At 38.2% G+C, this 24,037-nt stretch overlaps 1 protein-coding gene across 1 annotated transcript in view; it reads right to left on the minus strand.

Annotated features, from left to right (window-relative positions):
• CFTR (CF transmembrane conductance regulator) overlaps window positions 1-24,037 on the minus strand; it is a gene marked incomplete at its 5' end in the record, with an annotated part of 73,242 nt that overhangs the window by 13,147 nt on the left and 36,058 nt on the right. Inside the window, 8 exons of the mRNA XM_032688680.1 lie at window positions 100-255; window positions 3,617-3,859; window positions 12,207-12,307; window positions 14,363-14,590; window positions 15,696-15,846; window positions 20,920-20,999; window positions 21,983-22,236; window positions 23,154-23,191. Coding sequence (XP_032544571.1) covers window positions 100-255; window positions 3,617-3,859; window positions 12,207-12,307; window positions 14,363-14,590; window positions 15,696-15,846; window positions 20,920-20,999; window positions 21,983-22,236; window positions 23,154-23,191 — 1,251 coding nt within the window. The remainder of the gene's footprint in view (window positions 1-99; window positions 256-3,616; window positions 3,860-12,206; window positions 12,308-14,362; window positions 14,591-15,695; window positions 15,847-20,919; window positions 21,000-21,982; window positions 22,237-23,153; window positions 23,192-24,037) is intronic.

The following is a 24,037-nucleotide window of genomic DNA, read 5'->3' on the forward strand; positions in this document are numbered from 1 at the left end:
ACATACAAATAACAAACTTCCATCTTCAAGATAACTATGCACATATGGATATAGAACCAATGAAAACAAAGGCACAAAAATATACAATAATCTCATTACCTGAGGAATCACTCCAAATGCCTTTCTCCATTGCTGCACGCTCACTGTGTTCCAGGAAACTCCATCAATCTGGATATCCCCTTCTGTATCCAGCAGTCTTAAAAATGCAAAAAGTAAGGTGCTTTTCCCTGAGCCTGTTCTTCCTAAAAGGCCTACCTGCAATGCAAATTGTAAGAGCCAACATTTAATACTGTTCATATATTAATCACAGACTAAGGCAAAAACCTTAAAGATCTCATCAGTGAAGAACAGTCCAAATGGATCTCAGTGGGGTAGCAAATGTCATTCAACTGGGAGCGATAAAAGCCTATAGCAAGGGCTGAATCAAACATTGGGCCAGACTTCTTAGCATTGTTAAAATTAACTAAGATGAAAAATCTGATAACCTACCCTTAGCTGAAAGTCAGAAATTTACTTATCTATTATCTTGTACTGATTAGTCCAGCTTTTGTACCTTTTCCCTTCGCTTTGCTATGAAGCACTCTTCAGCAAAGTCACATGCAGCCGACAAAAACTAAGTAGGGAGTGCACTTGAATCACCCTAGTAAGCTACTCCATTTTCATACAACCAAAAATAGAGGGCATAACTCTGATCAGACCATGAATTTTTAGTGGAGTAGCTTGGGCCTGAGGCAGTGATTCCAGCACAAACCATGCCATTGGCCACTCCCAAGCAGCTGTGCAAGTCCTCAACCTGCCCAGTTGATGCAGACTTTCCTTATCTCTAGGATGGGAAGAAACATAATACATAGAGTTTTCTTTAAGAAAGCTCTTTTCCCCTTGTACTGTTGCACTGACCAATTACAGGAGCAAGCAATATCTGCAGCAATCCCCAGCAAACACTGAAATGCTGCCTTTTCCAACATCTGGGTTTACATGGCTAGTGATGTCCTGTCTGAGTGTGGTCTGCTTTTGTAGGGTGACCATATACAACTACAGTCCTGTTAGTCTAACCTCAGTTCCTGAAAAAATCATGAGGACGACTATACAGTGTACTACTGAAAGGCATTTAAAGAATAATGCCATCAGGCACAGTCAACAGGGTTCACAAAGAGAAAGGGCTGTGTAACTAATAAGATATCCTTCTATGATGCAGTCACCCACCATGTGGATGAAAGAAAGGTGGTGGATGTAGTTTTTTCTGGATTTTAGTAAGGCTTTTGATACTGTCCCTCACAGCATCCTTCTGGACAAGTTCTCCGGCTGTGGGATGAGTGGGTTCACAGTGCACTGAGTGAGCAACTGGCTGAAGGGTTGTAGTGAATGGGGCTACATCTGGCTGGTGTCCAGTCACCAGTGGTATTACTCAGGGCTCAATCCTACGGCTGGCTCTGTTCCATATATTCATCAATTACCTGTATGCAGGAGATAAATGGACCATTACAAAGTTTGCTGATGATACCAAACTGGGAAATGCTGTTGACTGTCTTGAGGACAACAGGCCTTGCCAAGGGATCCAGATAAATTGGGAGCACTGGACAATGATTAATGATATTTAACAAGTCCAAATGTCAGATTCTGCACCTGGGATGGAGCAATGCCAGGCACAAGTATAAACTGAGATAGGAGGGTCTGAAGAGCAGCCCTGAAGAGAGGATCTGGAGCTGACAACAGGATCAAGAGCTGGCAGCCAAGAGGACAAACTCCTCCTGGGGTTCATCAAACACAGCACCACCAGCTGGTCAAAAGGGGTGATTATCCTGCTCTATTTAGCATTGGAGCAGCCTCACCTGGAGTGCTGTGTCAAGTTCTGGGTTCCATGGTTTAAGAAGGATGTGAAAGTCTTTGAATGCATTCAGAGGAGGGCAACAAAGCTGGTGACAGGGCTGGAAAGGATATCCTATGAGGGGTGGCCAGGACTTTGGGCTTGTCTAGTTTGAAGAGGAGGCTAAGGTGCAACTGATCTCTTCTCCCTGGGATCCAGTGAGAGGAAATGGTGGGAATGGTTCAAAGCTGCATCAGGGGAGGATCAGACTGGACATAAGGAAGCATTTATTTACTGAGAAGGTGGTCAAACACTGAAACAGGCTTTCTAGAGAGGTGGTCAATACCCATAGTCTGTCAGTTTTTAAGAGGCATTTGGACAATGCCCTTGGACAGTGCTTTAACTTCTGGTCAGTCCTGAAGTGGTCAGGCAGCTGGACTAGATGACTATGTTATTCTATTCTATTCTATTCTATTCTACGTCTCAACATAGCAGAGCTCTCCCCTCTCCTGTTTGGTTTACATGTCCTTCTCTAGCGAGAGAAAAATCCTCACCAGTTTAAGGAGCATGCTTACATCTAAACTCAGGGTACATCACCCAATTTGAAACATAGCCCTTGAAAAAATGATCTTTGTTTTTACTGCTCTGCCTTCTCTCTGTACAGTACAAAAGTATCTTTTATCTTTCAGACTCCATTGCTTCATGGGATTTTCCAGGAAGGAAATCCACCAGACTGCAGCAGCACCTGCATCTCCAAGTTCCAGGAATCACAGGTGTCTCTCTTTCAAGGCAGATTGGCTTCAGGATGGTGCTACAGGAAGTCAGAGTACTGGGTTCAAAATTTTGATGTCCTCAAACTTAGTAGATGAAACATTCAGTTCAGTTAAACCAAGAGAGATCTACCAAATCTGGCAGAGACTGGTGACATCCAAATTAGGAGCGAAGATCTCCCTTGTGTCAAAGCCAGGGAGTTGTCACTGGAACTGTTTTCTCATCTATGTGGGACAGTTAAAATCTCCTCTTCATCTGTATGGCTCCAGCTCAGGAAATCACATCAGCCTTTCTTCCCATCCCATCAAGGCTGGTACTTTAGCAAGAACTTGAAGCAAAGTGTTAAACTTCTGCCTAAATGCTGTCCTTAAACTAGAGCTCTTTCTTGAATCCAACCCCAAACACACATGAAGATTAATTAGAGGCTTGTCAATCCTCTAAAGAATACAGCTCTTTATGGTCTGTAATATAATAATTCAGGGTGGCATAGAGCCTTCATGGAATGGGTAGGACGGCACCTCCACCCTCCGGCTACCGGAATCACCAGTGCATTACCCTTGGCACAGCAGCCAGTATTCTTTCGTGCCCTGCCCCATCTGGGTCAGGCTGCCCCCAGCACCTGCGCTCACCAGCAAGCTTCCCTCTCCCCAGGAGAAGGTGGACAATTTCAGGCACAGGAATACAACTTGGAGAACTGCTGCATACATATTATATCAGTATATTCTGCTCCTTATGACCAACAAACATCCCCACTGTTCTTCACTGAGCTGTAAATAGTGCCAAGACTTCTAGAATAACTGAAGGCAGATTTTCCTTGCCTTCTTTTTTCGTTTGTAGTCAATAAGATGAGCTCTTTTTAAGAATAGACATAAGCCATTTCTGTTCTTCAGGTACTTTAGATGATATTTTGTTTTGCAAAAATTTCATTTACAAAACCTTACTGGACTCAAACTCCCCGTTAGTCATAGAATAGATTTATAATGACAATTCTACAGTTAAGCTAATAGAAGTCAGAACAAACACAACAAAACAGTGTCTTACCCTCTGCCCTGAACTTATCGAGAAGGAAATGTTTTCTAACACAGCAGATCCTCCTTCACCGTATTTGGCCGTAAGGTCTTTCACAGTCATTTGGCCCCCGGATGGCCAGTTCTTCTCTTTCTTTACATGCCTGTTTTCAATTACAAGGGCATCTGAAAACTGATTATTTTTCTGTGGTTTAATGCTTTTTGTCTCTTCTGTTGGCATGTCGATGAATTTAAATATTCGTCCAACAGACCGCATCTGCAAGTTAAAACAAACAGTATTCTAACTGTAATTAATTCTAAACCATCAAAACAAATGAAATGAAATTATTCCTAAATCCTAGCCAGAACAGTGAGTCTCATTTCTGTGTAAGCTATACTATGATATAATTTTCAAAGGTATGATACTTCTTGTACAGAGCTCTAGATTGACAGAATCAGAGAATATTCTGAGTTGGAAGGGACCCACAAGGATCACTGAGTCCAACTCTTAAGTGAATGGCCCACAGAGGGATTGAACCCACAACCTTGGTGCTATTAGCATCATGCTCTAACCAACTGAGCTGATCTCAGTAGTACACTGTGCTTGTACTACTGGCATTGGTCCAATATGTGATTCCTCTTGCCTCCTTTTTAAATTGATACAATAGCTCTTTCCACCTTTAAAAACATATTTTGAAAACTTGTGATGATCCCTGTATTAACCTGATAACCTGAGTAAAGAAAGTATAATCATAAAAGCAACCCTGGCATCTTAAACTCCTCTCCTTCCTGCTGTATGGGGTTGCCCAAAACCTGAAGTTCCTTGAACAATGACTGATATCCAAAGATCAGCAGACTGTGTGGAATTTTAAAGATGCAAAGCAGTAGCATCAAGAAGAAAAATCATCAGACAGTAACAGCTGAGTATTTATGAGAAATTATCTATAGTTTAAAAAAACTTAGGAGGATGTTCCATGATAATTAACTTTTTATCAGTAGTTATATATATTTGGTGAAATAATCAAGTCTTGTAGTTCATAAACTTCAAGAAGTTGCTAGTAGCAGTCTTGATGAATTTTCAAAGGAACATGGGACTATAAAGGGTCCTCTTGATCTTATTTTTATTAAATGGGTCAAGGATCAATTAGTAAATAGTTAATTCATGTCCTTCACTACAACTTCACTGCTCAGGCAGTCAAAAAACGTATTTTTTACTTCACAGACCACTTTGTTGTTAAAACTGTATTAATTTTAAATTATAAAGAATAGTTTTTCCTAGCTGCTTTCTCCATTCATTTATGGAGGGATACCTTAGATCCAGCCACCCTTTGTTCCCCAGGACTAAAGAAAATCCAAGTTTAAGCCTCTTTTTTAACATATGTTCTCCTTCTCCAAACACCCTAGTTCAAATCAAGCTTTCCTGTCTGACCAGAATGTACACAGCATTTTGGACGATGTTTAACAAGGACATTGTACAAATGCATTGTTACTTCCTTATCTATCTTAGGAATATTTCTATTAACACATCCTAGGAACATACACTCTTTTCTTCACAGTCACATCTTATAGTCACCCTTTGATTTAAGGGTGGTCAGCCAAGCTTTCCTCCATCTCAGACATTTCTAACCGAGGAGATCCTTACTTACAACTGAGGTTATTCTTAGCAGTCCCTAAATTCAAGCCATTGCACTTTGGTTACTGATATCTATTTTACATTTGCTATTTGAGGTCACCTAATACCTTTCAACTCCCAGAATCCTTCATGTCAACATTGCCTTTCAGCTTTGTGCCTTTGGTGGATTTCTTCAACACATTTTTTTCTTTGTTGAGAGCATTAAGAAAGATTAAAACTAGCTCAGTCACAAATCTAATCTTTGTTGAGTAGCCTCCCTACAGCTTAATGCATACAGCTTAATGCCATTTCCTTTCTGTCCAACTCATTAACGAGTTTACAGTTCCTTCACTTAGGCAATTCCTGAAATGGAGCCACGGCCAATGCTTTCCTGAAGGCAAATGAGGTCGACTACATTACTTTTGTCTAGAAAATAAATCATCAAACACAGTTATCAGGTTAGTGTGATGCAACCCTTATGTCACCAAACATAAGTGACTCCACTCTATAAGCATCACATTTTAATTAAATCATAAATATTGTTTCTAAAGAATGTTTCCATCATACTAACAAACTGATGGCAGCATCAATGGTAGCATCAATAACTTCTCATTTCTCCTTCCTAACCAAAAAGTGAGAGATGTTATTCTATCACGTGCCACCACCACTGCCACCTTGTTGGATTTATTTGAAGTGGCCATTACCAGATTTCTAGGCTCTCACTCAGTTCTTCCTGAAGCCTAGGATGGGATGTCTGGTCCTACCTGGTCTGGGCAGCGTTGTTCCAGTCTGGTTTCACATGTTTAACTGAAATGTCCAACAACAGAACCCAAACACACCTAGTTGAAGACTCCAATTTTAGATGGACCAACTCGCAGGTGATGCATGTGTCTCTCCACAAACTGTACAGGAATTTTAAGGAGACGGGGATTCTAGCTGGTTTTGCATATAATTCCCACCTCAGATATCATAAGTCTCATTTCTACCTTCTGCTCCACTATCAACTCCACAGTTTAGACACTGCCCATTTACTAAAAAATTGAGACCAAGCATTTATTCAGATTTTGAGCCATTTGCAGGCCTAACTCCAATTTTGTCAAGTCTCTCTTTGCTATCTGCTTCTTGACCTCCCATACACAGCTTGTTTAGGTTAACATTAAAATCCATCCTGTAGAGGCTTTAATTTCTAATACAATTTCAGAGAATGTAATTCATGCTGGTAGTCCTAGAGTCTCCAAAATGTCCTATTTTTCTCCTGTTCAGGAAATAAATTTCAGCTCTTTACTTGAAGACAATGTGACTTTCCCTTACATTCAGGTTCCTAAGTGCCTTAGTCCAACTAACTTAATTAACTAGATTTCTTGTTTTACAAAAACTTGTCCCCATAAACAACATTAGTTCTCTAATCAGTATTCAGAGTAAAATATCTCTAGTGGTATTGTGGAAGATTCCTTGTACATCTTTGTTCTGCAAAGTGTCTCTACTTGATGTATTACCATTCCTTTCTGCTCTTAGATCCAGACTGAAATACTGTTAGGTAGGAGCAAATTTATACACAATGCAAGGAAATACTGGGATCACAGCTTATATCTCAGCATCTTGAAACACAACTGTTTTAAAAAGCATGCTAACACCCAAGCCTATGGATTATTATTTCCATCTCAACCATTGTACAAGATGGAAAGGCATCATTATCACCATGTTGATGCACATAAGTAATCTCATTTTGGTGATACAAACAGGAAGACCTTGGATCAGACTGACAATTTTCTCCTTATCTGACTTTCTGTAGTAAATCCCACAATGAGCACCATGCATTTATTTTAATTTGATGGTACATTTGTTTTCAGAAATCTTATCTTCATAGACATATAGCCACTTCAGAAATGAAGGTCTTTCTTAGCTTCATCAAGAGCTGTGAATGTTTGTACAGGAAGAGATTTCCCATTATTTTCCATCATTATCACTACACACTAGCTAATATCAGCTATGAAGCCATCTGGACAAAAAGTCTTCCCATACAACAGAAAATTTCATCCCTATGTCCCAGCTACCCTGCAAGATTTATTAGTCACATATGCAGATAGTTTAGATTGTTTAATATTTTTAAATCAATTCAGAAGGATGCTTTCCTTGTTCTATAATTTGAAGTACGAGTAAGATCTGGGCAGAATGCAGCATAAATGTCAGTAACATTTTACAAAAATATCTGTTCTTCCTTTCACAGGCAAAAATCTGTCATTCACAATGACAGGTATAGTGTAAGTGACAGCAAGTTTCTTATCCATTATTCCCATCAACAATGTGCCTGTTACATTCACATTTTTTAACTAATGCTTTTGAATAAAGGAGTATATTTACTACTTCCATCTAAAAATGTCTAAAACATAGTACACTATTTTTAGCCTTGCCTAATTGTATTTTACTGAGATTTTAATAATACTGAAAATTCTTTATTTTCTCATTAATATCACTTAAACTCTTCTTAACATTGAAAGAGAATTCATAATATAATCATGTAATGTATATTTCCAGAAGGTGAAAGAAGTAATTCTTCTACAAGTAATCTAATGCAATTAATTTATTCAGGCTCTATGTTCTCTTCTTCTGCTAAAAAGAGAGCAGTCACCCTCTCCAGACCACACATGCTGCAAGACATCACCTCCTCACAAATATGCTGCCTGGAAAGTGCAGTGTATAACTGAGAGATCCTATGAGAGGCTGGTCCAATGGTTCATGTTGTAAAAAAACCCTGTGCATTAAGTCACTGCAAAAACTGACTCTGTAGGCAGCCCATATGGTTTTACTGAGTTTAGACATCTTCTGCTGTTACATTTTGGGTGCACTTATAGGACATATACTTCTCTTCGAACCTTGAAAAATGAAATATTTAGTTCATGTCAAACTTGTACTGATTTTTTTTTTCCTCTTTTTCACACTGCTGTGCAGGCAGGTAGAAAAGAAAATATTCTAACAAATTTTTCTTGATTCTGTTCTCTTCCAGATGACCAACACCTCAGTCTGAGAACTGTCATTCTCATGCAGATTTTGCAGTCAAGTATTAAGTCTACTTAAACTTTGGAAATTAACAGTGTTCTCAGGTTTTCTGCCAAAAGTAGTAAAAGGTATATTAAGATAATGTCCTAGATTAAGAAAAAAAATTGACTGAACAGATTAAAGGAGAAATAGTATGGGAAAATAAAAGCATGAAAATCAGCTGTAAAAGCATCATTATTTTTCACAGTTGTACTTTTTTTATTTGATCCTCTTCTCCACCATGTATTACTTTAATTCTTCAGCATCCCTGATGTACAGGGTGGGGCACCATGAGGTTTAACAAGTTTGGTTTTAATATCTCTTCGGGGGATTCTTTTTATATCTCCTTATATAAGTAATCTTGGCAACAGTAAAAAAGCATGGCATTTTCTCTTTCCTTGATAAAAGGAACTGCTCTTTACAGTTAAAGTACTGCTACTGCAGTATATATATCAGTGAAGGAGGAGGTTATAAAACACTAAAATAGTCCACTGGGACTAGCTAATGCTTATCTGTGAAAGCAACATTTACTGAAAACTTACTTTCTATTTCCTTATGAAGGAAAAAAAATAAAATACTACATGACTGTCTAGAGGTATACAAAAAAGACTGAAAACCAACTAAAGGGATATTAGCAGAAATTATCAAAGTGAAACAAATTTAGCCTAACTGGTAGCTTTAAATGAAAAAATGTATAGCTGTCAGAGCAATCACATACATTTGGGGATTTAAAAAAAAAAAAAAAAAGAAAAAAGCTGAGCAGATAAAGCATCAGGGCTGTAGAGAATGAAATGTCAAAACCATTAAACCATTTTGGGGTATTAAGAGACAATAGGGATTTTTCAGTCAAAGCCAAATCTGTTCAATAGAAACTGTTTCAAAGACAATATCTATGTATGTAAAAATAAAAACCAACCTAGAAACTCAGAATTCTTCAACATGTGTGACAGTGTCATGGAAAACTCAAGATGGAATAAAGTCAAATTTGCCACCTACCCCTCTGTTTGGCCAATAATTCTTCCAGTACATTTTTTTCCTTTTTTCATATGATCCTGCTTCCCTACTCTCCTGTCTTTCTGTCCTTCTGCTTGCATTTATTTCACTGATGTCCTGTACCCTGAATATCTTGTAAAACAACTCAGTAGGAGCTTAATATTATGTACTAAGTTCAGCAGCTACTCCTTTGGGCACGGCTTTCAACTATGCAGCAATCACTGCAGAAAACTCCCACTTATCTGACAAGTAAAGACTGCTACCTACAAATGTGCTATTCACTCAGGCATGCTTGTCTGCAGTCTTTTAAGCACAGATGTCACAGCTGCTCAAGGAAGAGCAATAGTGATGTCACTGAGTGGTGCATGCATATCTATAATTGGAGACAGGTGGAGATGTGTCAGTTCTAGTCGATGTGGTCTTGTGGGGAGCTTCAAAGTACTCTTTGAGAGAAAAACAGAGTATGACCAAATAGACTAATAAGTCAGGCAAACCTTTGCAGTACATCTTTAACCAAGTAATTGTAAAATACTTTAAAGAGGGAAGTGCTAAATGCAGAGAACTACAGAGTAGAAAATAATACATCTGCATCACCCAGTAAAGCAGTTTTATTGTCTTGACACGGTTAAGCTATTCTTATCTGCTTGTGCACAGCAGCAGCTTTTGAATGTAAGGAAAATCACACTGCCAGCAATATCTATTAGTTTGTCATCTGGTATACATGAAAATTCATGTAATGGGGGTGAGTAGTTACTCACTGCTAAAAGATGTCCAGGGGATTCACCTATAAACTGATGTACCTTAGAAGGCTCTCATTAATACAATACAACCAGTGCTCCAGTGCAGTAGTTTGCTTAATATAGAGCAAAGTACTCAGAAATATCTGGAACAACTTGAGATTTTCTTTTCAGGGGAAAGGGAGTTACTTCCTTATTGCTACTAATAGACTACATTTTAATATCACTCTATTTTTAAAAAGGGGAAGTTCTTCTTTATCAAAACACCCTTTGAATTCTACAGTAAGACTTCCTGTTGCTCTTGTGAAACATTTTCAGTTTGTATTAAGCCATGTAATATGTGCACATTATTTGTATACAGATTGTTACACTTAGAGTGATCACATTATGCCTTACAGGGCTAAGATGGAGTTCACAAATGAGAGCTGAGTGAACATTGTTGTCACTGTTGTATTTTTCGGGGGCTGACCTACTAGAGAGTAACTCTGCAGAGAAGGACCTAGAAGTCTTGGTGGCTGACAATATGACTATGAGCCGGCAGTGCCCTTGTGGCCAGAAGGGCCAATGGTATCCTGCGGTGCCATTGGGAGCAGTGTGGCCAGCAGGTCGAGGGAGGTGATCCTGCCCCTCTACTCGGCCCTAGTGAGGCCATGTCTGGAGTGCTGTGTCCAGTTCTGCACTCCTCAGTACAAAAAAGACAAGGAGCTACAGGACAGGGTGCAGCAGAGGCCACAAAGGTGATTAAGAGTCTGGAGCATCTCTCCTGTGAGGAGAGACTGCGGGAACTGGGCTTCTTTAGTCTGGAGAAGACTTAGAGGGGATCTCATTAATGCATATAAATATCTGAATGGTAGGTGCCAAGAGGATGATGCCAGACTCTTTTCAGTGGTGCCCAGTGACAGGACAAGGAGCAAAAACTAAAACACAAGAAGTTCCCTCTCAACATGAGGAAGAACTTCTTTATGTTGAGGGTGGTAGAGCACTGGAACAGGCTGCCCAGGGAGGTTGTGTAATCTCCCTCTCCAGAGACATTCAAAACCCACCTGGATGTGTTCCTGTGTAACCTGCTCTAGGTGACCCTGCCTTGGCAGGGGGGTTGGACTAGATGATCTCCAGAAGTCCCTTCTAACTCTAACAATTCTGTGATTCTGTGATTTATTAACAGCACATTTTATTTCATTATCAGTCACGTAATTGCTGTTCAGCACATCTGGTAGTTACAGCAACAAAGCCCTTTCACAAAGTGCTTGCCCTTCAAGACAGGCTCTTGACAAGCAAAGAAAGAGCCAGCATAAAACATTTGGTGGACAGAAAAAAAGGTGTCCCTGAATGGCCATCAGCTTTCTGGACTATCAGCAGTCACATGTGTAAACAAGAGATTAGATGTTGTAAGTGGTTAATTCCCAGTTTGGGGGCTCTTAAGGATTTCCTTCAGGATTACTTATTAAAAAAAAAATATGTTGGACTGCAAATTGCTTCACTGTCACCATCTGCCCCAATTACATATTTTTAATATGACAACTCATTTAAACTAATGAGGATTTAATGGTCTCTAAGATCTGCAATATTTTTTTGTTTACCTGTTTTCCAGTACTGAAATGGTTGGCTGAAGAAGCTAAGGTAGGGTTCAGAGAAGGTATGACTGGATGTGGGAGGTTTTTTTTCCTCAGAAAGTTTTTTATTGGTTTATTAAGGCTACTGTATTTTGTTACATGACTTCTGCCTAAAATAAATCCTAGAATGACTGAAGTGTAATGAGATAAGTAACTATTACATTTTAACGTAACAGCTAAAATTTTCATATATTTAAGCCAGTGTATGATAAAAACTGTAAGGACTCATATTCTTTTAAGAATTTACTGTCTGCTTCTCATATCTCAACAAATAGGTGAGGATGAGTTAGCCTTGTGAAATATTCTGTTTTAAAGCTAATCCTACCTTTTAAAATTAAAGGGGTTAATACATACAAAGCCTTATGTCAGAGAGTATTTTACCTAAAACCAGAAAAAGACTCCAAAGGAAGTCAAATGCAAGATGCTTATTGTAGGCCAGGAAAACTTTTGATCACGGAAGAACTCAGTTTGAGCAGTACCAAAGCCAGTAGGTTGCTTCCAAAGGTATGAGGGGAACTTTTCTGACACATCTGCCTGATATCCAGCTCTGAAGATAATTCACTGCACAACCATAATCAAAAAAAAAAGGCAATTCCTCAAAAGAAAGCACAGCACAGTGCATTTTATGCTTACCAAACTATCGACATCGATGCTTGAGTTTACTGCCCACTGTAAGGTTCCCATAATGTTCATAGCTAAAGTAAGAATAATCCCAACTCTACCTGGTCCATCACCTGTGGAGAGAAAAAACACATTCAATTTCTATGCAAATAAAAAATCAATAGAAATGAGAAAATTAGCACATACATCTTAAAATGCACATCCATACTCTCTCTTCTTTTGTTTCATGGAGAAAATATGGATTTATTAATCATACAAAGGACTGTTAATCACCAGTTAAACACCTGACTTTGGCACCGAACTCACTAGAAACCCTCATCTTGCTTTGACAGAGGAAAAAATTAAATCTTGGTACTTAAGCTGTAAACAGAATCAGGTCTCTGCAATCTTGATTTGACCTTCTTTTTCCAACACTCATGAATCTGTGAAATGACTCTTATTTAACTAAAACATCAAACACAGCTAACAACTTAAAAATTCAAAACAGTTGAACTGGTTTGCATTTTCATTTCTTCATCAAATAGAGGACATCTTACTGTTTCACAAAGATGTAGATATAAATTCTTTAGCTTTAACTGTAACAAATATGGGATTTCCCAGGGATTTTCCTTTATGAGTTCATACAATACAATACAATACAAGCATTTACACTACCTTACCATTGATTTTTAACCTCACTATGTGCTAAAAGGAATTGAGAATTTAAACCATATGCCTTTCTATGATTTCTCCACTTCTTCTATGGTTTTCTTCAGCAAACCTCCTGTTTTTCTTATACGCATCTTGTTATCAGAGTAATTACAAAATTAAGCAATAAAACCAAAATATTCCTCATGAAAGCTGACAGATTCAGAAAATCAATTTACTGTTGCTCCAAGGGCCTATTGCCTGTAACAGTAAAAGTTACAATGGTGGCAAGATGACAAATTTTAACATTTTTTAATAGTGCTTCTAAGTAAAATATCCAGAAAAACAATAACACAAGAAACGGTTTTCCTAAAAACCCCAAACTAGTAAGGGCACAAAGTGAGAAATGAGAAGGCAGTAGGGGATGTTTCCCTGTGAATTTTAGGGAAACTAATAGTCTCTTTTGTAACAGAAGTACTGTACATGCCTATTTTTGTACAGAAGTGATTGTGTGCTTGGGTTTTTTTATAAGGAGAAATAAGCTCCTTATACAAGAAATAGAGGATAGCATTTCATAAACTATACAATATTTGATAAAATGCACACTTTTACATAACTCCTTTTCAACACTGAAGTACGACTGAATGAAATTTGAATATTAGATTTAAAAACCCCTCCACAAATCATCAAATTCTTGTTCATCAGTGACCATAGTATTGAAATTTCATCCAGATCCTGCACACAAAGTTCCGTGTAAAATTTGGAGAAGTAGAACAATGCCCAAATAGAATACAAGCGTAGTGAAATAAAAACTGTATTTGAAGTAATCTATAGGCGAGTTTATCCATAGAACAGAATTATTCCAACATTTGGGGGACATCAGTCTCTTATTCTCTACTTGAGGGAGGCTGGCTACACCTGGCCAGTCAGGGGCCCCAGCTCAAATACAATTCAGATAGCAACATACAGTGTGATTCTCATTCATGTACTGTGCTTACTAGGAGTTGTGAGTCATTTTTGAGGGGATTTTGAATGGAATTTGCAAAACTTCACATAGAAAAATGGGCCAGTGGGTTGGGAATTAAAGAACTGGATGGCCATTTCTGCTATTGTTATGGCTTTAAAAGACCATCAAAACTTTGCATGTCTTAGCCATTTGCAAGTGGGAGGAACTTATATTTACTAAAAACCTTTGAGCTATACAGATGATAATCAACATCCAAGCTGCTCAGTACAGTAACATGGTTTAAAACATGAGATTACTTTTACAGCAATTACAGTCAAGAAAAGGAAAGCTCTATCTCTTCAGTTATTTTCAGATTAACCCCTTTAATGAGTTCTCTACAGTATCAGACTACAGATAACAATGGTGTCATTTCTATTTTAATTAAATTGTGTTTACTATTACAACCTACTTAAATCAGTGACTCTTACGAATGCTAGATTTGGTAACAGTTTATTTCTCTTAGAAGTTTCCAAAGCTGAGCTGTTAAAGAGAAGAAGAAGGCTTCCATTTCAGTACTCCGGTAAAGTTACCATACCTGTAGTTATGATAGAGATAAATGCCACTGCAACAAAAAAGACAACAAAAATCATTTCTATCCTCATCTGGAACCAGCGCAGTGTTGATAGGTAGAGGAACCAGTTTGCTGTGTGTAGGTTCAGGGCTTTGTGAAATAAGGTCTCGAAATACGGCTGCCGTCCAAAAGCTCTCAGCGTCCACAGCCCTTTTAAGCTTGTTACAAGATGCGTGAAAATTGGACTCCGAGCTGTAAAGTGTTTGAATTAGAACAACATAAACATAGATAAGTAAATACCTTTGATATAATGCAAACACACCCCTCTATGCTCTAACTCACAGCAGCATAACTACTGTCAGTGTGTGATTTACACATGTTGTTGGAGTACACGACTGAAGTAATCCTAGCACAGGATAAAAAACAACAGTCTTTTCAAGAATGGGTTGAAACTGCATTCAGTGTATTGACAGGAAGGGATCACATTACTTCTTCATAGTTAGCACACTACTTGGGGAAGCTCCTGGCCTTCTGTAAGATGCCACAAGAGAAAGGCTACTCCTCCCCAGCCACAATTAATTCCTGTATTTTGATAACTCCCTCATGTGAAGGTTTTTTAGCACAGGCAGAGTACTTTAATGCTCTGGATTCAACTGTACTGACATGGTAATTTTAAGCAGATCTTGCATTACATGAAAAGTGGTGAGCCAATATTGGTTCCCTGTGAACATCAAAGAAATTTAAACTTAGATTTGAGGAATTTCAGAATTACACTTAAGTAAAATGGAAGAAGATCATCGCTGTTTAAGATTCAGGACTGATTTGCTGAGGATCTGCAGTTTGTTGTAGAGCCAGGCAGCAGTGCCTGCTTCTACAAAGTCACACTTCAGAATGAGGTTTTCAATTTTATTTGGAACATTTTGCTCTCTTAATGGGGGGTGAGGAAGAAAATTTAGTCAAATAACTTATTCAGAAGTAAGTTTTCTTTGCAATCAAGATATATCAATTGTAATTTTTCTTACAAAGAAAAAAAACCTCAAAGGGCACATACCAAGTCTGATGGCAATTTTGCAAGTTACATTTACTCTCAAGAAAACTGTATGTCAGGCCTTCATTTGTTTTCAGCTGCAGTGCGTTTTTAAAAGCCCATCTTTAAAAAGACCTTCTTTATTGCTCTTTGGCAGCAGAGCACTCACGATTGGCTGGATCAGTAACAGCCATGCCTTTAAGGAGATACGTGTTCTGCTCCCAGAGACAATGTCTTGCAGGAGAAAAGGCAAAAAAGAGGAGAAAGGGGGAATCACTTCTCAACTGATTTGTTGTGGATTTAGAAGTCTATCAATTTTGCCACTCCTACCTTCAGATTCCAGTTGTTTCAGCTGCTGAGAAGTGTGGAGGAAGTATGCCCTTAACAGAATAAAGGCTGCTATCACAGGCACTGATGCCAGGAAGATGTAGGGTTGTAATATTGAGACTACTGTTATAGCGCCAATCACAATCAGTATTAACTGCAGAACGAAAGAAAAATACTATTGATATAGTAAACTTATCATTTTATAGACTAGAGATTGATGATGAATCTCCTTCCCATGGCAACCATGTATTGTTTCAACAAACATAAATTGCTAACCTAAGTAGTCTTTGCAGCTGAGAACAAACCTCCATGAAAAGATCACAAGTAACTTGGACCAGATCTATAACCTGTTGGAATAAGTTGCCATCTTTTCTAATAGATGAAAGAAGTGTTTTCCGTAGTACAATCAGTATTGCAGGCTTCTAAATTATGAAGCCACACAAAAACAATGGCAACTAGGCACTCACTCTCCAGTTAAAATTGTAAGAAGGATACTTGCAATATCTGCAGCCACCCACCAAACCTACTGGTGCTGCCTCTGTCTTGTCTGGACTCTGTCCAAGACTGTCAGAAGCTGAATGCCAGTCTCTTGAAGGTTCTGGGCAAAGCAATTTTGCTGAGGATCAGAAAAAGTGGCAAGTTGTACCTCACTGCTTGCTTAAGGGACTGTAACCCACATATGAAACTAGCACTACTGTTCATCCTGATCAGAAGACAGGAAATAAGTTGTATGAGAACTTGTGGTATGACAAATTAGCAGTTTCAGAAGAACAAAAAGGTGGTTTAAGGTGACAAATTACTCAAAAGAAACAAAATCATTCCAGAGTTAATCTATTTAACCCACCAGAGACTACCATCATCCTACTTATCATCAGTAGGTCCAGACAGTTAGCTAAATCAGATCTCAATCTTTACTCTAGAAGCACCTTAAGCACCTAGACTGTTTTTGTCTCATATCTAAATCTAATGAACATCAAGTATGTCACTGTACACAGAATCGCAAAGTACTGCTTTGTATCAGGGTGTTACTTTCAACACTAAACAACTACTTTAAGCTGCATATTTACCAGCATAAATCGACTGCAAAATGACAATTTGGACAAAATTATGAACATCGCATTGAAACATCACTGCAAATGACCAGTCAGCAAAGAAACAGATGGAAAGCAAAAGTAATTTGACATTAGGAAGAAACCCACAGTTGGTGTTTTTGCTACTATGTTTACATAAATTCAAGGAAGGATTTAAATTACCAGTGCTCCAAGTTAGAGGTCTTTCATGAACAGGTAAGCACATTCTAAGTTTCCTACACGTTTTTTTTCATCAGAAATCTGAGTAGTGCAACAGCAACATCAAAGTCTATAAAAGAAAATTACTGCAACAAGCTAAGGGCAGAATGGCTTTAAACTGAAAGAGTGTAGATTTAGATTAGATATTAGGAAGAAATTCTTCCCTGTGAGGGTGGTGAGACACCGGAACACTTCCCAGAGAAGCTGTGAATGCCCCATCCCTGGAAATGTTCAAGGCCAGGTTGGATGGGGCTTTAAGCAACTTAGTGTAGAGGAAGGTGTCCCTGCCCATGGTAGAGGAATTGGAACTAGAAATTTTTAAGGTTCCTTCCAACCCAAATGATTTTATGACTCTATGATTTCTTTTACTGTTTTTCTCATTTCTCTTTAAAGAGTGGTGACACGTGGGTTATGCTTGGGCAGGCTGTATAGCACTGGTCTGCAGCAATGCAAGAATGGATTTATGTTTACTCATTACTTCGAATTGCAGAATTTAGTAACATTTGTATCTCTAACTGTTAAGAAGCAAATGAGCTGTTCAACTGATATTGAGCCAAACTATACAGCTCTCACGTTACTTGAGATTACAGTCACTCAGTGACTCTTATAATTCCCATTTATGTCATTTACTCAAATTTTGCAAAGGTCACCGTGATGCCATATTGTTCTCGCTGCTGGTCCCACAGTTATTTCAATAAAAAGCTGAATATGAACATTTGTGTTCCTTCATAAACTTCAAACACAAAATAAGTGTAAAGTCAGACAGAAGATGATACCTTCTCTAAAAAGGCAAAAGCAAAAATCTAAAACACAAACCAACTATATTGGCATATGATTGAGGAATGGCATCAGAGGTCTCATGCAGCCCAGTTAAGAGCCACAGTGCTGTGCTGCAGTGACCCCAGATGCTGAGCTTTCAGCCCTGGGACAAAGGCCAGAAGGGGAGACATCTTCCAACATTTCCCAGTTTGGAAAATGCAGCTGGTGGTAGAGACAGCAACTCAACAAGGGTTCAGGGTGGCAATGACTGCAGTGGTCAATTTGATTAACAAACCCAAGTTTATTATTTAGGGAAAACTAGGCATAACCATAGGCATAAACGTTCAATGAATTCACTATGACCTTTTGAGTGTGACTATATTAAACCTTAGGGACAACACTATGTGCTAGTAGCATCTCACATGAAGGATTTCCAAGAAATGGTGACTGCACTGCAAACACTGGTAGAAGACCAATATGAATGTTAAGAGTAGTGGTAATGTTACTGCAGTCATTAGCTGGTCAGATGGCTGTCAGAAAACGAATCACAGATGCTAGCTCTTGTCACTGATGGAAACGTTGATGCCACTTCTTTTATGGGCAACTTTTATCCCAGGGACTGGAAAGTAACACTCGCCTCTTTCATCCTGAAGCCTCATTAATCATGGATGAAAAGCCCTGCTTCCTAAAAAGGAAGACCCTTTGGTATGTCTAATGCCCCTAAAAGTACTAAGAAGAACTATGGCATGATATCCACAGTTGCAATAGAGAAGGAGGCAGTGTCCCTAAACAAGCAGTTAGCCACAGTCATCTAACAGCTTGTTCTCATAGAAGAGGGAGTAAAAACCAGCTCTACAATTTTTTGTCAAATTCTCAGGAAGTCAGAAGGATGAACTTAGCAAATATAAACTGAAAGTTAGCAGAGACTGTCTCCATCTCCACCAGGCACAAATTTAGGCATCCCAGTACTTATAGAAGCCAACCTTTTCTGCAGATCTCTGCACCTGGGAAGAAATAACCACATGCACCTGTACAGACTGACTAATTGGAAAGAAGCTTTGCAGAGAAGGTCTTGGAGGTTCTGGTGAACCATGGAGCAGCAACATCACTCTGCAGAGAAGGAGGCAAACAGCAGCAGTATCACCATCAGATCAAGGAAGGTGATTTTTCCCCTCTTCACAGCACCAGTGAGACTGTGTCTCGAGTGGGCTCTCCAGTACAAGAGAGATACAGACATATTGAAGTGAATCCATTAAAAAGTCTTGAAGATCATAAAGGGACTGGAGCAATTCACATTGCTACAAGGATAGGTTGATAGAGCTGGGTTTACCCTTATAAGAGAAGGCTTAGGGGGGTCTCATCACTTTGTATGACTGTCTGGTGGTATTTATTATATTTATATAAATTATAAATGTTTCTGTATATGCAAATTTTTATAACTTCCATATATTTAAAAATTATATTCTGTCTATATAAATACCACTAGGTATTTCTTGTGGAGCAAATATGCTTGAGCCAAATTCTTTTCAGTGGCACTGGGAAGATAAGAGACAATGAACACAAGCTGAAATGCACAAAATTCCATTGAAAAATAAGAAAAAGCTCTTTCATTTTGGGGATGGTCAAACACTGGAACAGGTTACTCAGGGGACTCATGGAGTCTCCACTCTTGGAGATATCCCAAGTTCAACTTGGCCTTGAGCAACCTGCTTTAGCTGAACCTGCTTTAAGCAGAGGGGTTGTAGAGGTTCCAGGTCCTAGATCCAGAAGTCTCTTCCACATTCTGTGACTCTTCAACAATCAGCACAGAAAGAAAAAGTCCTATGTATAACTTTACTGTATCTTTCAGAGAAATCTGACTTTTTTCATTAGCAATATCCAGGGAAGTCTGAAGCTGCCAAACAAGTCTTAATCTATGAAGAATCAGAAGGAATTATTTATGAAGTTATGACTGGTAAAATGATTCAAGACAGTGGGTACATTCAATGATCTTCAACATAAGAACCTGGAAAGACAGGGTAGCTTATCATGCATGTCCAGGAGCCTCTGCTGTAGAGACTGAGGAGATAGAGGTGAACCTATAGGACATTAGAGCACAGGTAAGCCTCTGAAAGGCATCAGAACAGAAAAGCCAAATCTTGAGATTTTCTTATTCTTGAAAACATGAAAAACTAATCAGTTTCTTGTAGAAAGTTTGAAATGCAGAGGCAGACTAACTAACATAATTCTGGAATAACATCCCCATGGTAGATGCAAAATATCAGAAGCAAAATGGCTACACCAGAAAAGACAGTAGCGACTCCTGATCACAGCGAAGATTATACTAATTATTCAGAGTCTCAGTGTCCATGTTTACTCATTCAGCAAGTCTTCATGATGTCAGCAGGGCATGAAGTAGAGGTGTCAAGCCCGTCAAGCTGCACTGGCCTCTCTGAAGTCATGAGCCAAAGCTATCAATTACTAACAAAGATATAAGGCAAGGAATACTGTCTTTATCAGATCATCGTGTTGGTAGGGACTGAAAAGCAGAGCAAACTCAAGATGGAGACAGGCAATCTGTACAGCAGAGTGTTTGGGTTGATTAGGTTGGGCCTGTATATCACCTAAAAAAAGGTGGAGAGGAACAGGGGGGCCAGGAAAGATTTGCTTTTATTCTAAAAATTTTCTGGGAACCAGTTCCATCTAAGGAAAAGCTGGCATTTCCATAGAAGATAAAAGAACAGAAAGCCAACAATATATTCAATAAAAGAGAAATTAATTAAGGGTGATGCTAGTAAAATGGGAACGGAAGAGCTTAAGGAGGTAAAGTCATGAAAATGATTGACTGCAATCAAAAAATAGCATGAAAAAAATAGTAATCTCAAGCCAAGATAACTGAAAGAAATGAAGGAATGCCCTTTATGTCTTGCAGTTGAATGTGGGCAGCAGCAGGGATATGCACCCTGTAGGACAAAGATGTTTCTGAGCCTGAGTATCAAGAGTGATTTGCACAAACAGTGGAGGTACACATATAGGCAAGTAGTCAAAAAAGAAGCAATAAAGTTGACTTAGAGGATAAGTGGCTATATAAATAGATATATAGACTGAAAAAATTTTGATATGACTTCTTTTGCACGGTGTACAACTGAAAGCTTACATTGCTATAAGACAGAAAAAGCTAGAACTTTTATTCTACAAACCTGAATGAAGTCAAATACTGTAAGTGGAAGTAAGTCATCCAGTACTGCCGTATCTTTTGAGAATCTGTTAAGCATACCACCTATGGATTAAGAAATAAAAAGAAGTCAAATTTTTTAATACCCCCAAAATGCAAAATTTATTACTTTAACAAAAGGTATATTTTTTCTGAATACAAAATATTAAGGATTTTCAAGTACAAACAATTCCATTCCAGTTTAGTGGAGCTACAGCTTCTTTTCCCTTGGAGAAATTTGGCTACACAACTTCTGCTTCAGCTCTTGGAAAAAAGCTAGGAAAATGTAATAAGAACAAAGGAACAATTATAAAGGGCAGAAACTGAGGCACAAAGCATAAGGTCTGTAGCCCTTATGCAGCAGGCCCTGCTGATATGCAATTTGCACATCAGCATTTGTATGAGTTTGTAACCAGTTTGTTTCTGAGTAGAATTACTGTATTAATCATCAGATAATGGAAAATGAAGGAGAAACTATGTTGTATTGTCATTTACCAGTGTCTCTTGTAATCCAGTATACAGCAGTAAGAAGCATATGAGATAGTAACTTCATGTACAGTGGGTGATGGAACTTGTTGCACTAGTTATATAATGAGCTTCGTTTCAGCTCCAGAACCAAATCTGAATACGCATATCATTATTCACACTAGCTGGTATTTTATGCCATTTTAGTAGGACTGCTCATGAAATAAAGCACTATTTATCATCCACACCTGACTCCTTGTCACTCACAACATAGCTGACTATATCTTTTCTACTGCGGTTTTAGACAAGGTCTATTCATTAGAAGTTATTCTAGTTTTATTGCCTAGAGCAGTGAACAATTCATTTTCTCCAACTTGCAAGGTGATATTTCAGAATCAGAATTGACAACCGAAATATGTCACATTTAAGTGCAATCAAGTTTCATTAAAAGATTCACAAATTACTTTATGTAACAGACTTTTAACATTCCACTTGATTTTAAATGTAAGGAAACAGTATCCTTTAACAAAATGAAAACCGTTTAATTGACATGAAGCGCATAGATGAGTTGCCATCTCAGTTACCTGCTTTCCAAGAGTTGAATGTTGACATAGGTGTATGAAGAACTGCATGCACCATCTTTTGATGAAGAGTTTTAGACACTGTTATAAGCGTATGCACAAGGGGTAAGCCTCTGAAGATTCCCATGGCAAGCAGGGTATCTGCCACTCCCACATAGATGTAAATGATGTAGTAGCTGCTAGTGTCAGTGACAATCACAGGAGGTCTGTCAGAGGTATTGTTTTCTAACTGTGTTGAATTTGCCTTCAAAGCTGTCCTGTGTGATGGAAATTAAAAATAAATACATTACTGTAAATTGTGCGGTTTTATCTTTTCTCTGTTAAACAAAACCAAATAGTACTGCAGCAGTTCATTTGTTTTAAAACTATGTCAATGGTTATATAAATACATTTCCAGTCATTTTTTAAATATTGTCATGCATGTATAAAATATAAATTACGAATGGCTAATAAATCTACTGTCTGTTTAATCACTGACAAACCTAGCCTAATCAAGGAAAACACATCCAATTCTTTTAAGCAGGAAAAATAAGTAAAATGCTTTAGATGTACTAAAAAAAAATCAAAGGCTTTAGTGACCTATTGTAAATGGAAATCAACATAAATCCCTCTTCCTCCAGATCAGACCTAAATCACCATATGCTTCTATACTCAAAGACAGACTTATCACTGCAGGACCAAAACAAGGATCAAAAGCATTAACCCAGGAAAAGCCATACCACTGCTCAGTATGTTTTAACCTTCAGTTGCCTGATCCTGTGACTTCTAGGAACCTTTCATAGGTTAGCAGAGGAAATTGTAAAAATGGGGTCTTACAGAAACTGCTCCCTCAAAATATTCCTAAGCAAAATCTCACCTGGTACCTCTGAAAGACAGCAGTGAACTACAGCATGTTGAAGATGTATCCCAGAGTGAGCCGACCCAGATAAAGTCTTGTATACACTGTTGTGTACTCAATTACAAGGCACAAACCATTCGACTGTTAGCACTTGAAGAAGTACCAGTTAAAGGTACCACCGACATGAGATACTTAATCATCCAGCTATGAACCATTTTGTTGAATATAAACTAGTGCTTATCCACAGAGAATTCTGGCAGAATTTATTAATTATTTACAGAAAAATCAATACAAAGGAGATCCCAAATTTCTTGATAAATCATCACCACTACTTACTTTTTAAGAAACCATAGCCCAACAAGAGAAGCAGCTACCTGTGACCAAAGAAAACAGAGTTAAATTTTGTCTTATCACTTTATGTACTTTTTCTTACTTATCTTCTTTCATTGACTTTATACCTGTTTTTAGAGGACGAATACTAAATGGATGGAAGTCAAACCTCCCTGAAGCAAATACCTTGTCATATCTGCTTCTTTCCACAGAAATAATTTAGTGCATCCCACCAGGAAAGCTACATTTAGACTTGTATCACAATCAGGCTCTCAAGTGTCTAAATATTCTTTTATTGTATTTTACCATACTTTTATAAAGGCTTGCTAATGCATTCCCAATGACAACTGTATGCTTTAACATATTTTAACTTTTAAAGATTAAAATTTTAATGACAGTAAAAGAGTAAGTCTCTCAGTACCTTCAAAGGTAGCTATCTAAATATGAATGTCAAACTTTGAACATAGTTATCGCTGCACTGTTGTTATTGCTAGCTGATAGCTACATTTGGTGTATCTATTTGGCTGATATTGCTTGGCTGCTTAGTTTTACATAATTCTCCACATAATCTATTGTAATATTTTTAAAAGGTAGAATTAAACCCTTTTTACTGTGAGGTGCTCCAGTGCTCAAAAGAAGCTGAGTCTATAACACATTCTCTTGTCTGTCCACTGAAATACTGGAGACCTTCATCTCATCTACCACCTTTTCAATCTGCTCTATTTCTGCCTATGATCTTTTTTTCTAAGGGTTGAAACAGTTTCTACATTTCCTCCCCATAAATTTTTATGTCACTGGTACAGAAGTGTATTGTGATAATACCTCAGCACATAACTAAAGTCTTCTCATAGGGAGCCATTAACTTTTGCAGGTCTTACAGTAAATAACTC

This window comes from Chiroxiphia lanceolata, chromosome 5 (genome assembly GCF_009829145.1).
Source record: "Chiroxiphia lanceolata isolate bChiLan1 chromosome 5, bChiLan1.pri, whole genome shotgun sequence".
Lineage (NCBI taxonomy): Eukaryota > Metazoa > Chordata > Aves > Passeriformes > Pipridae > Chiroxiphia > Chiroxiphia lanceolata.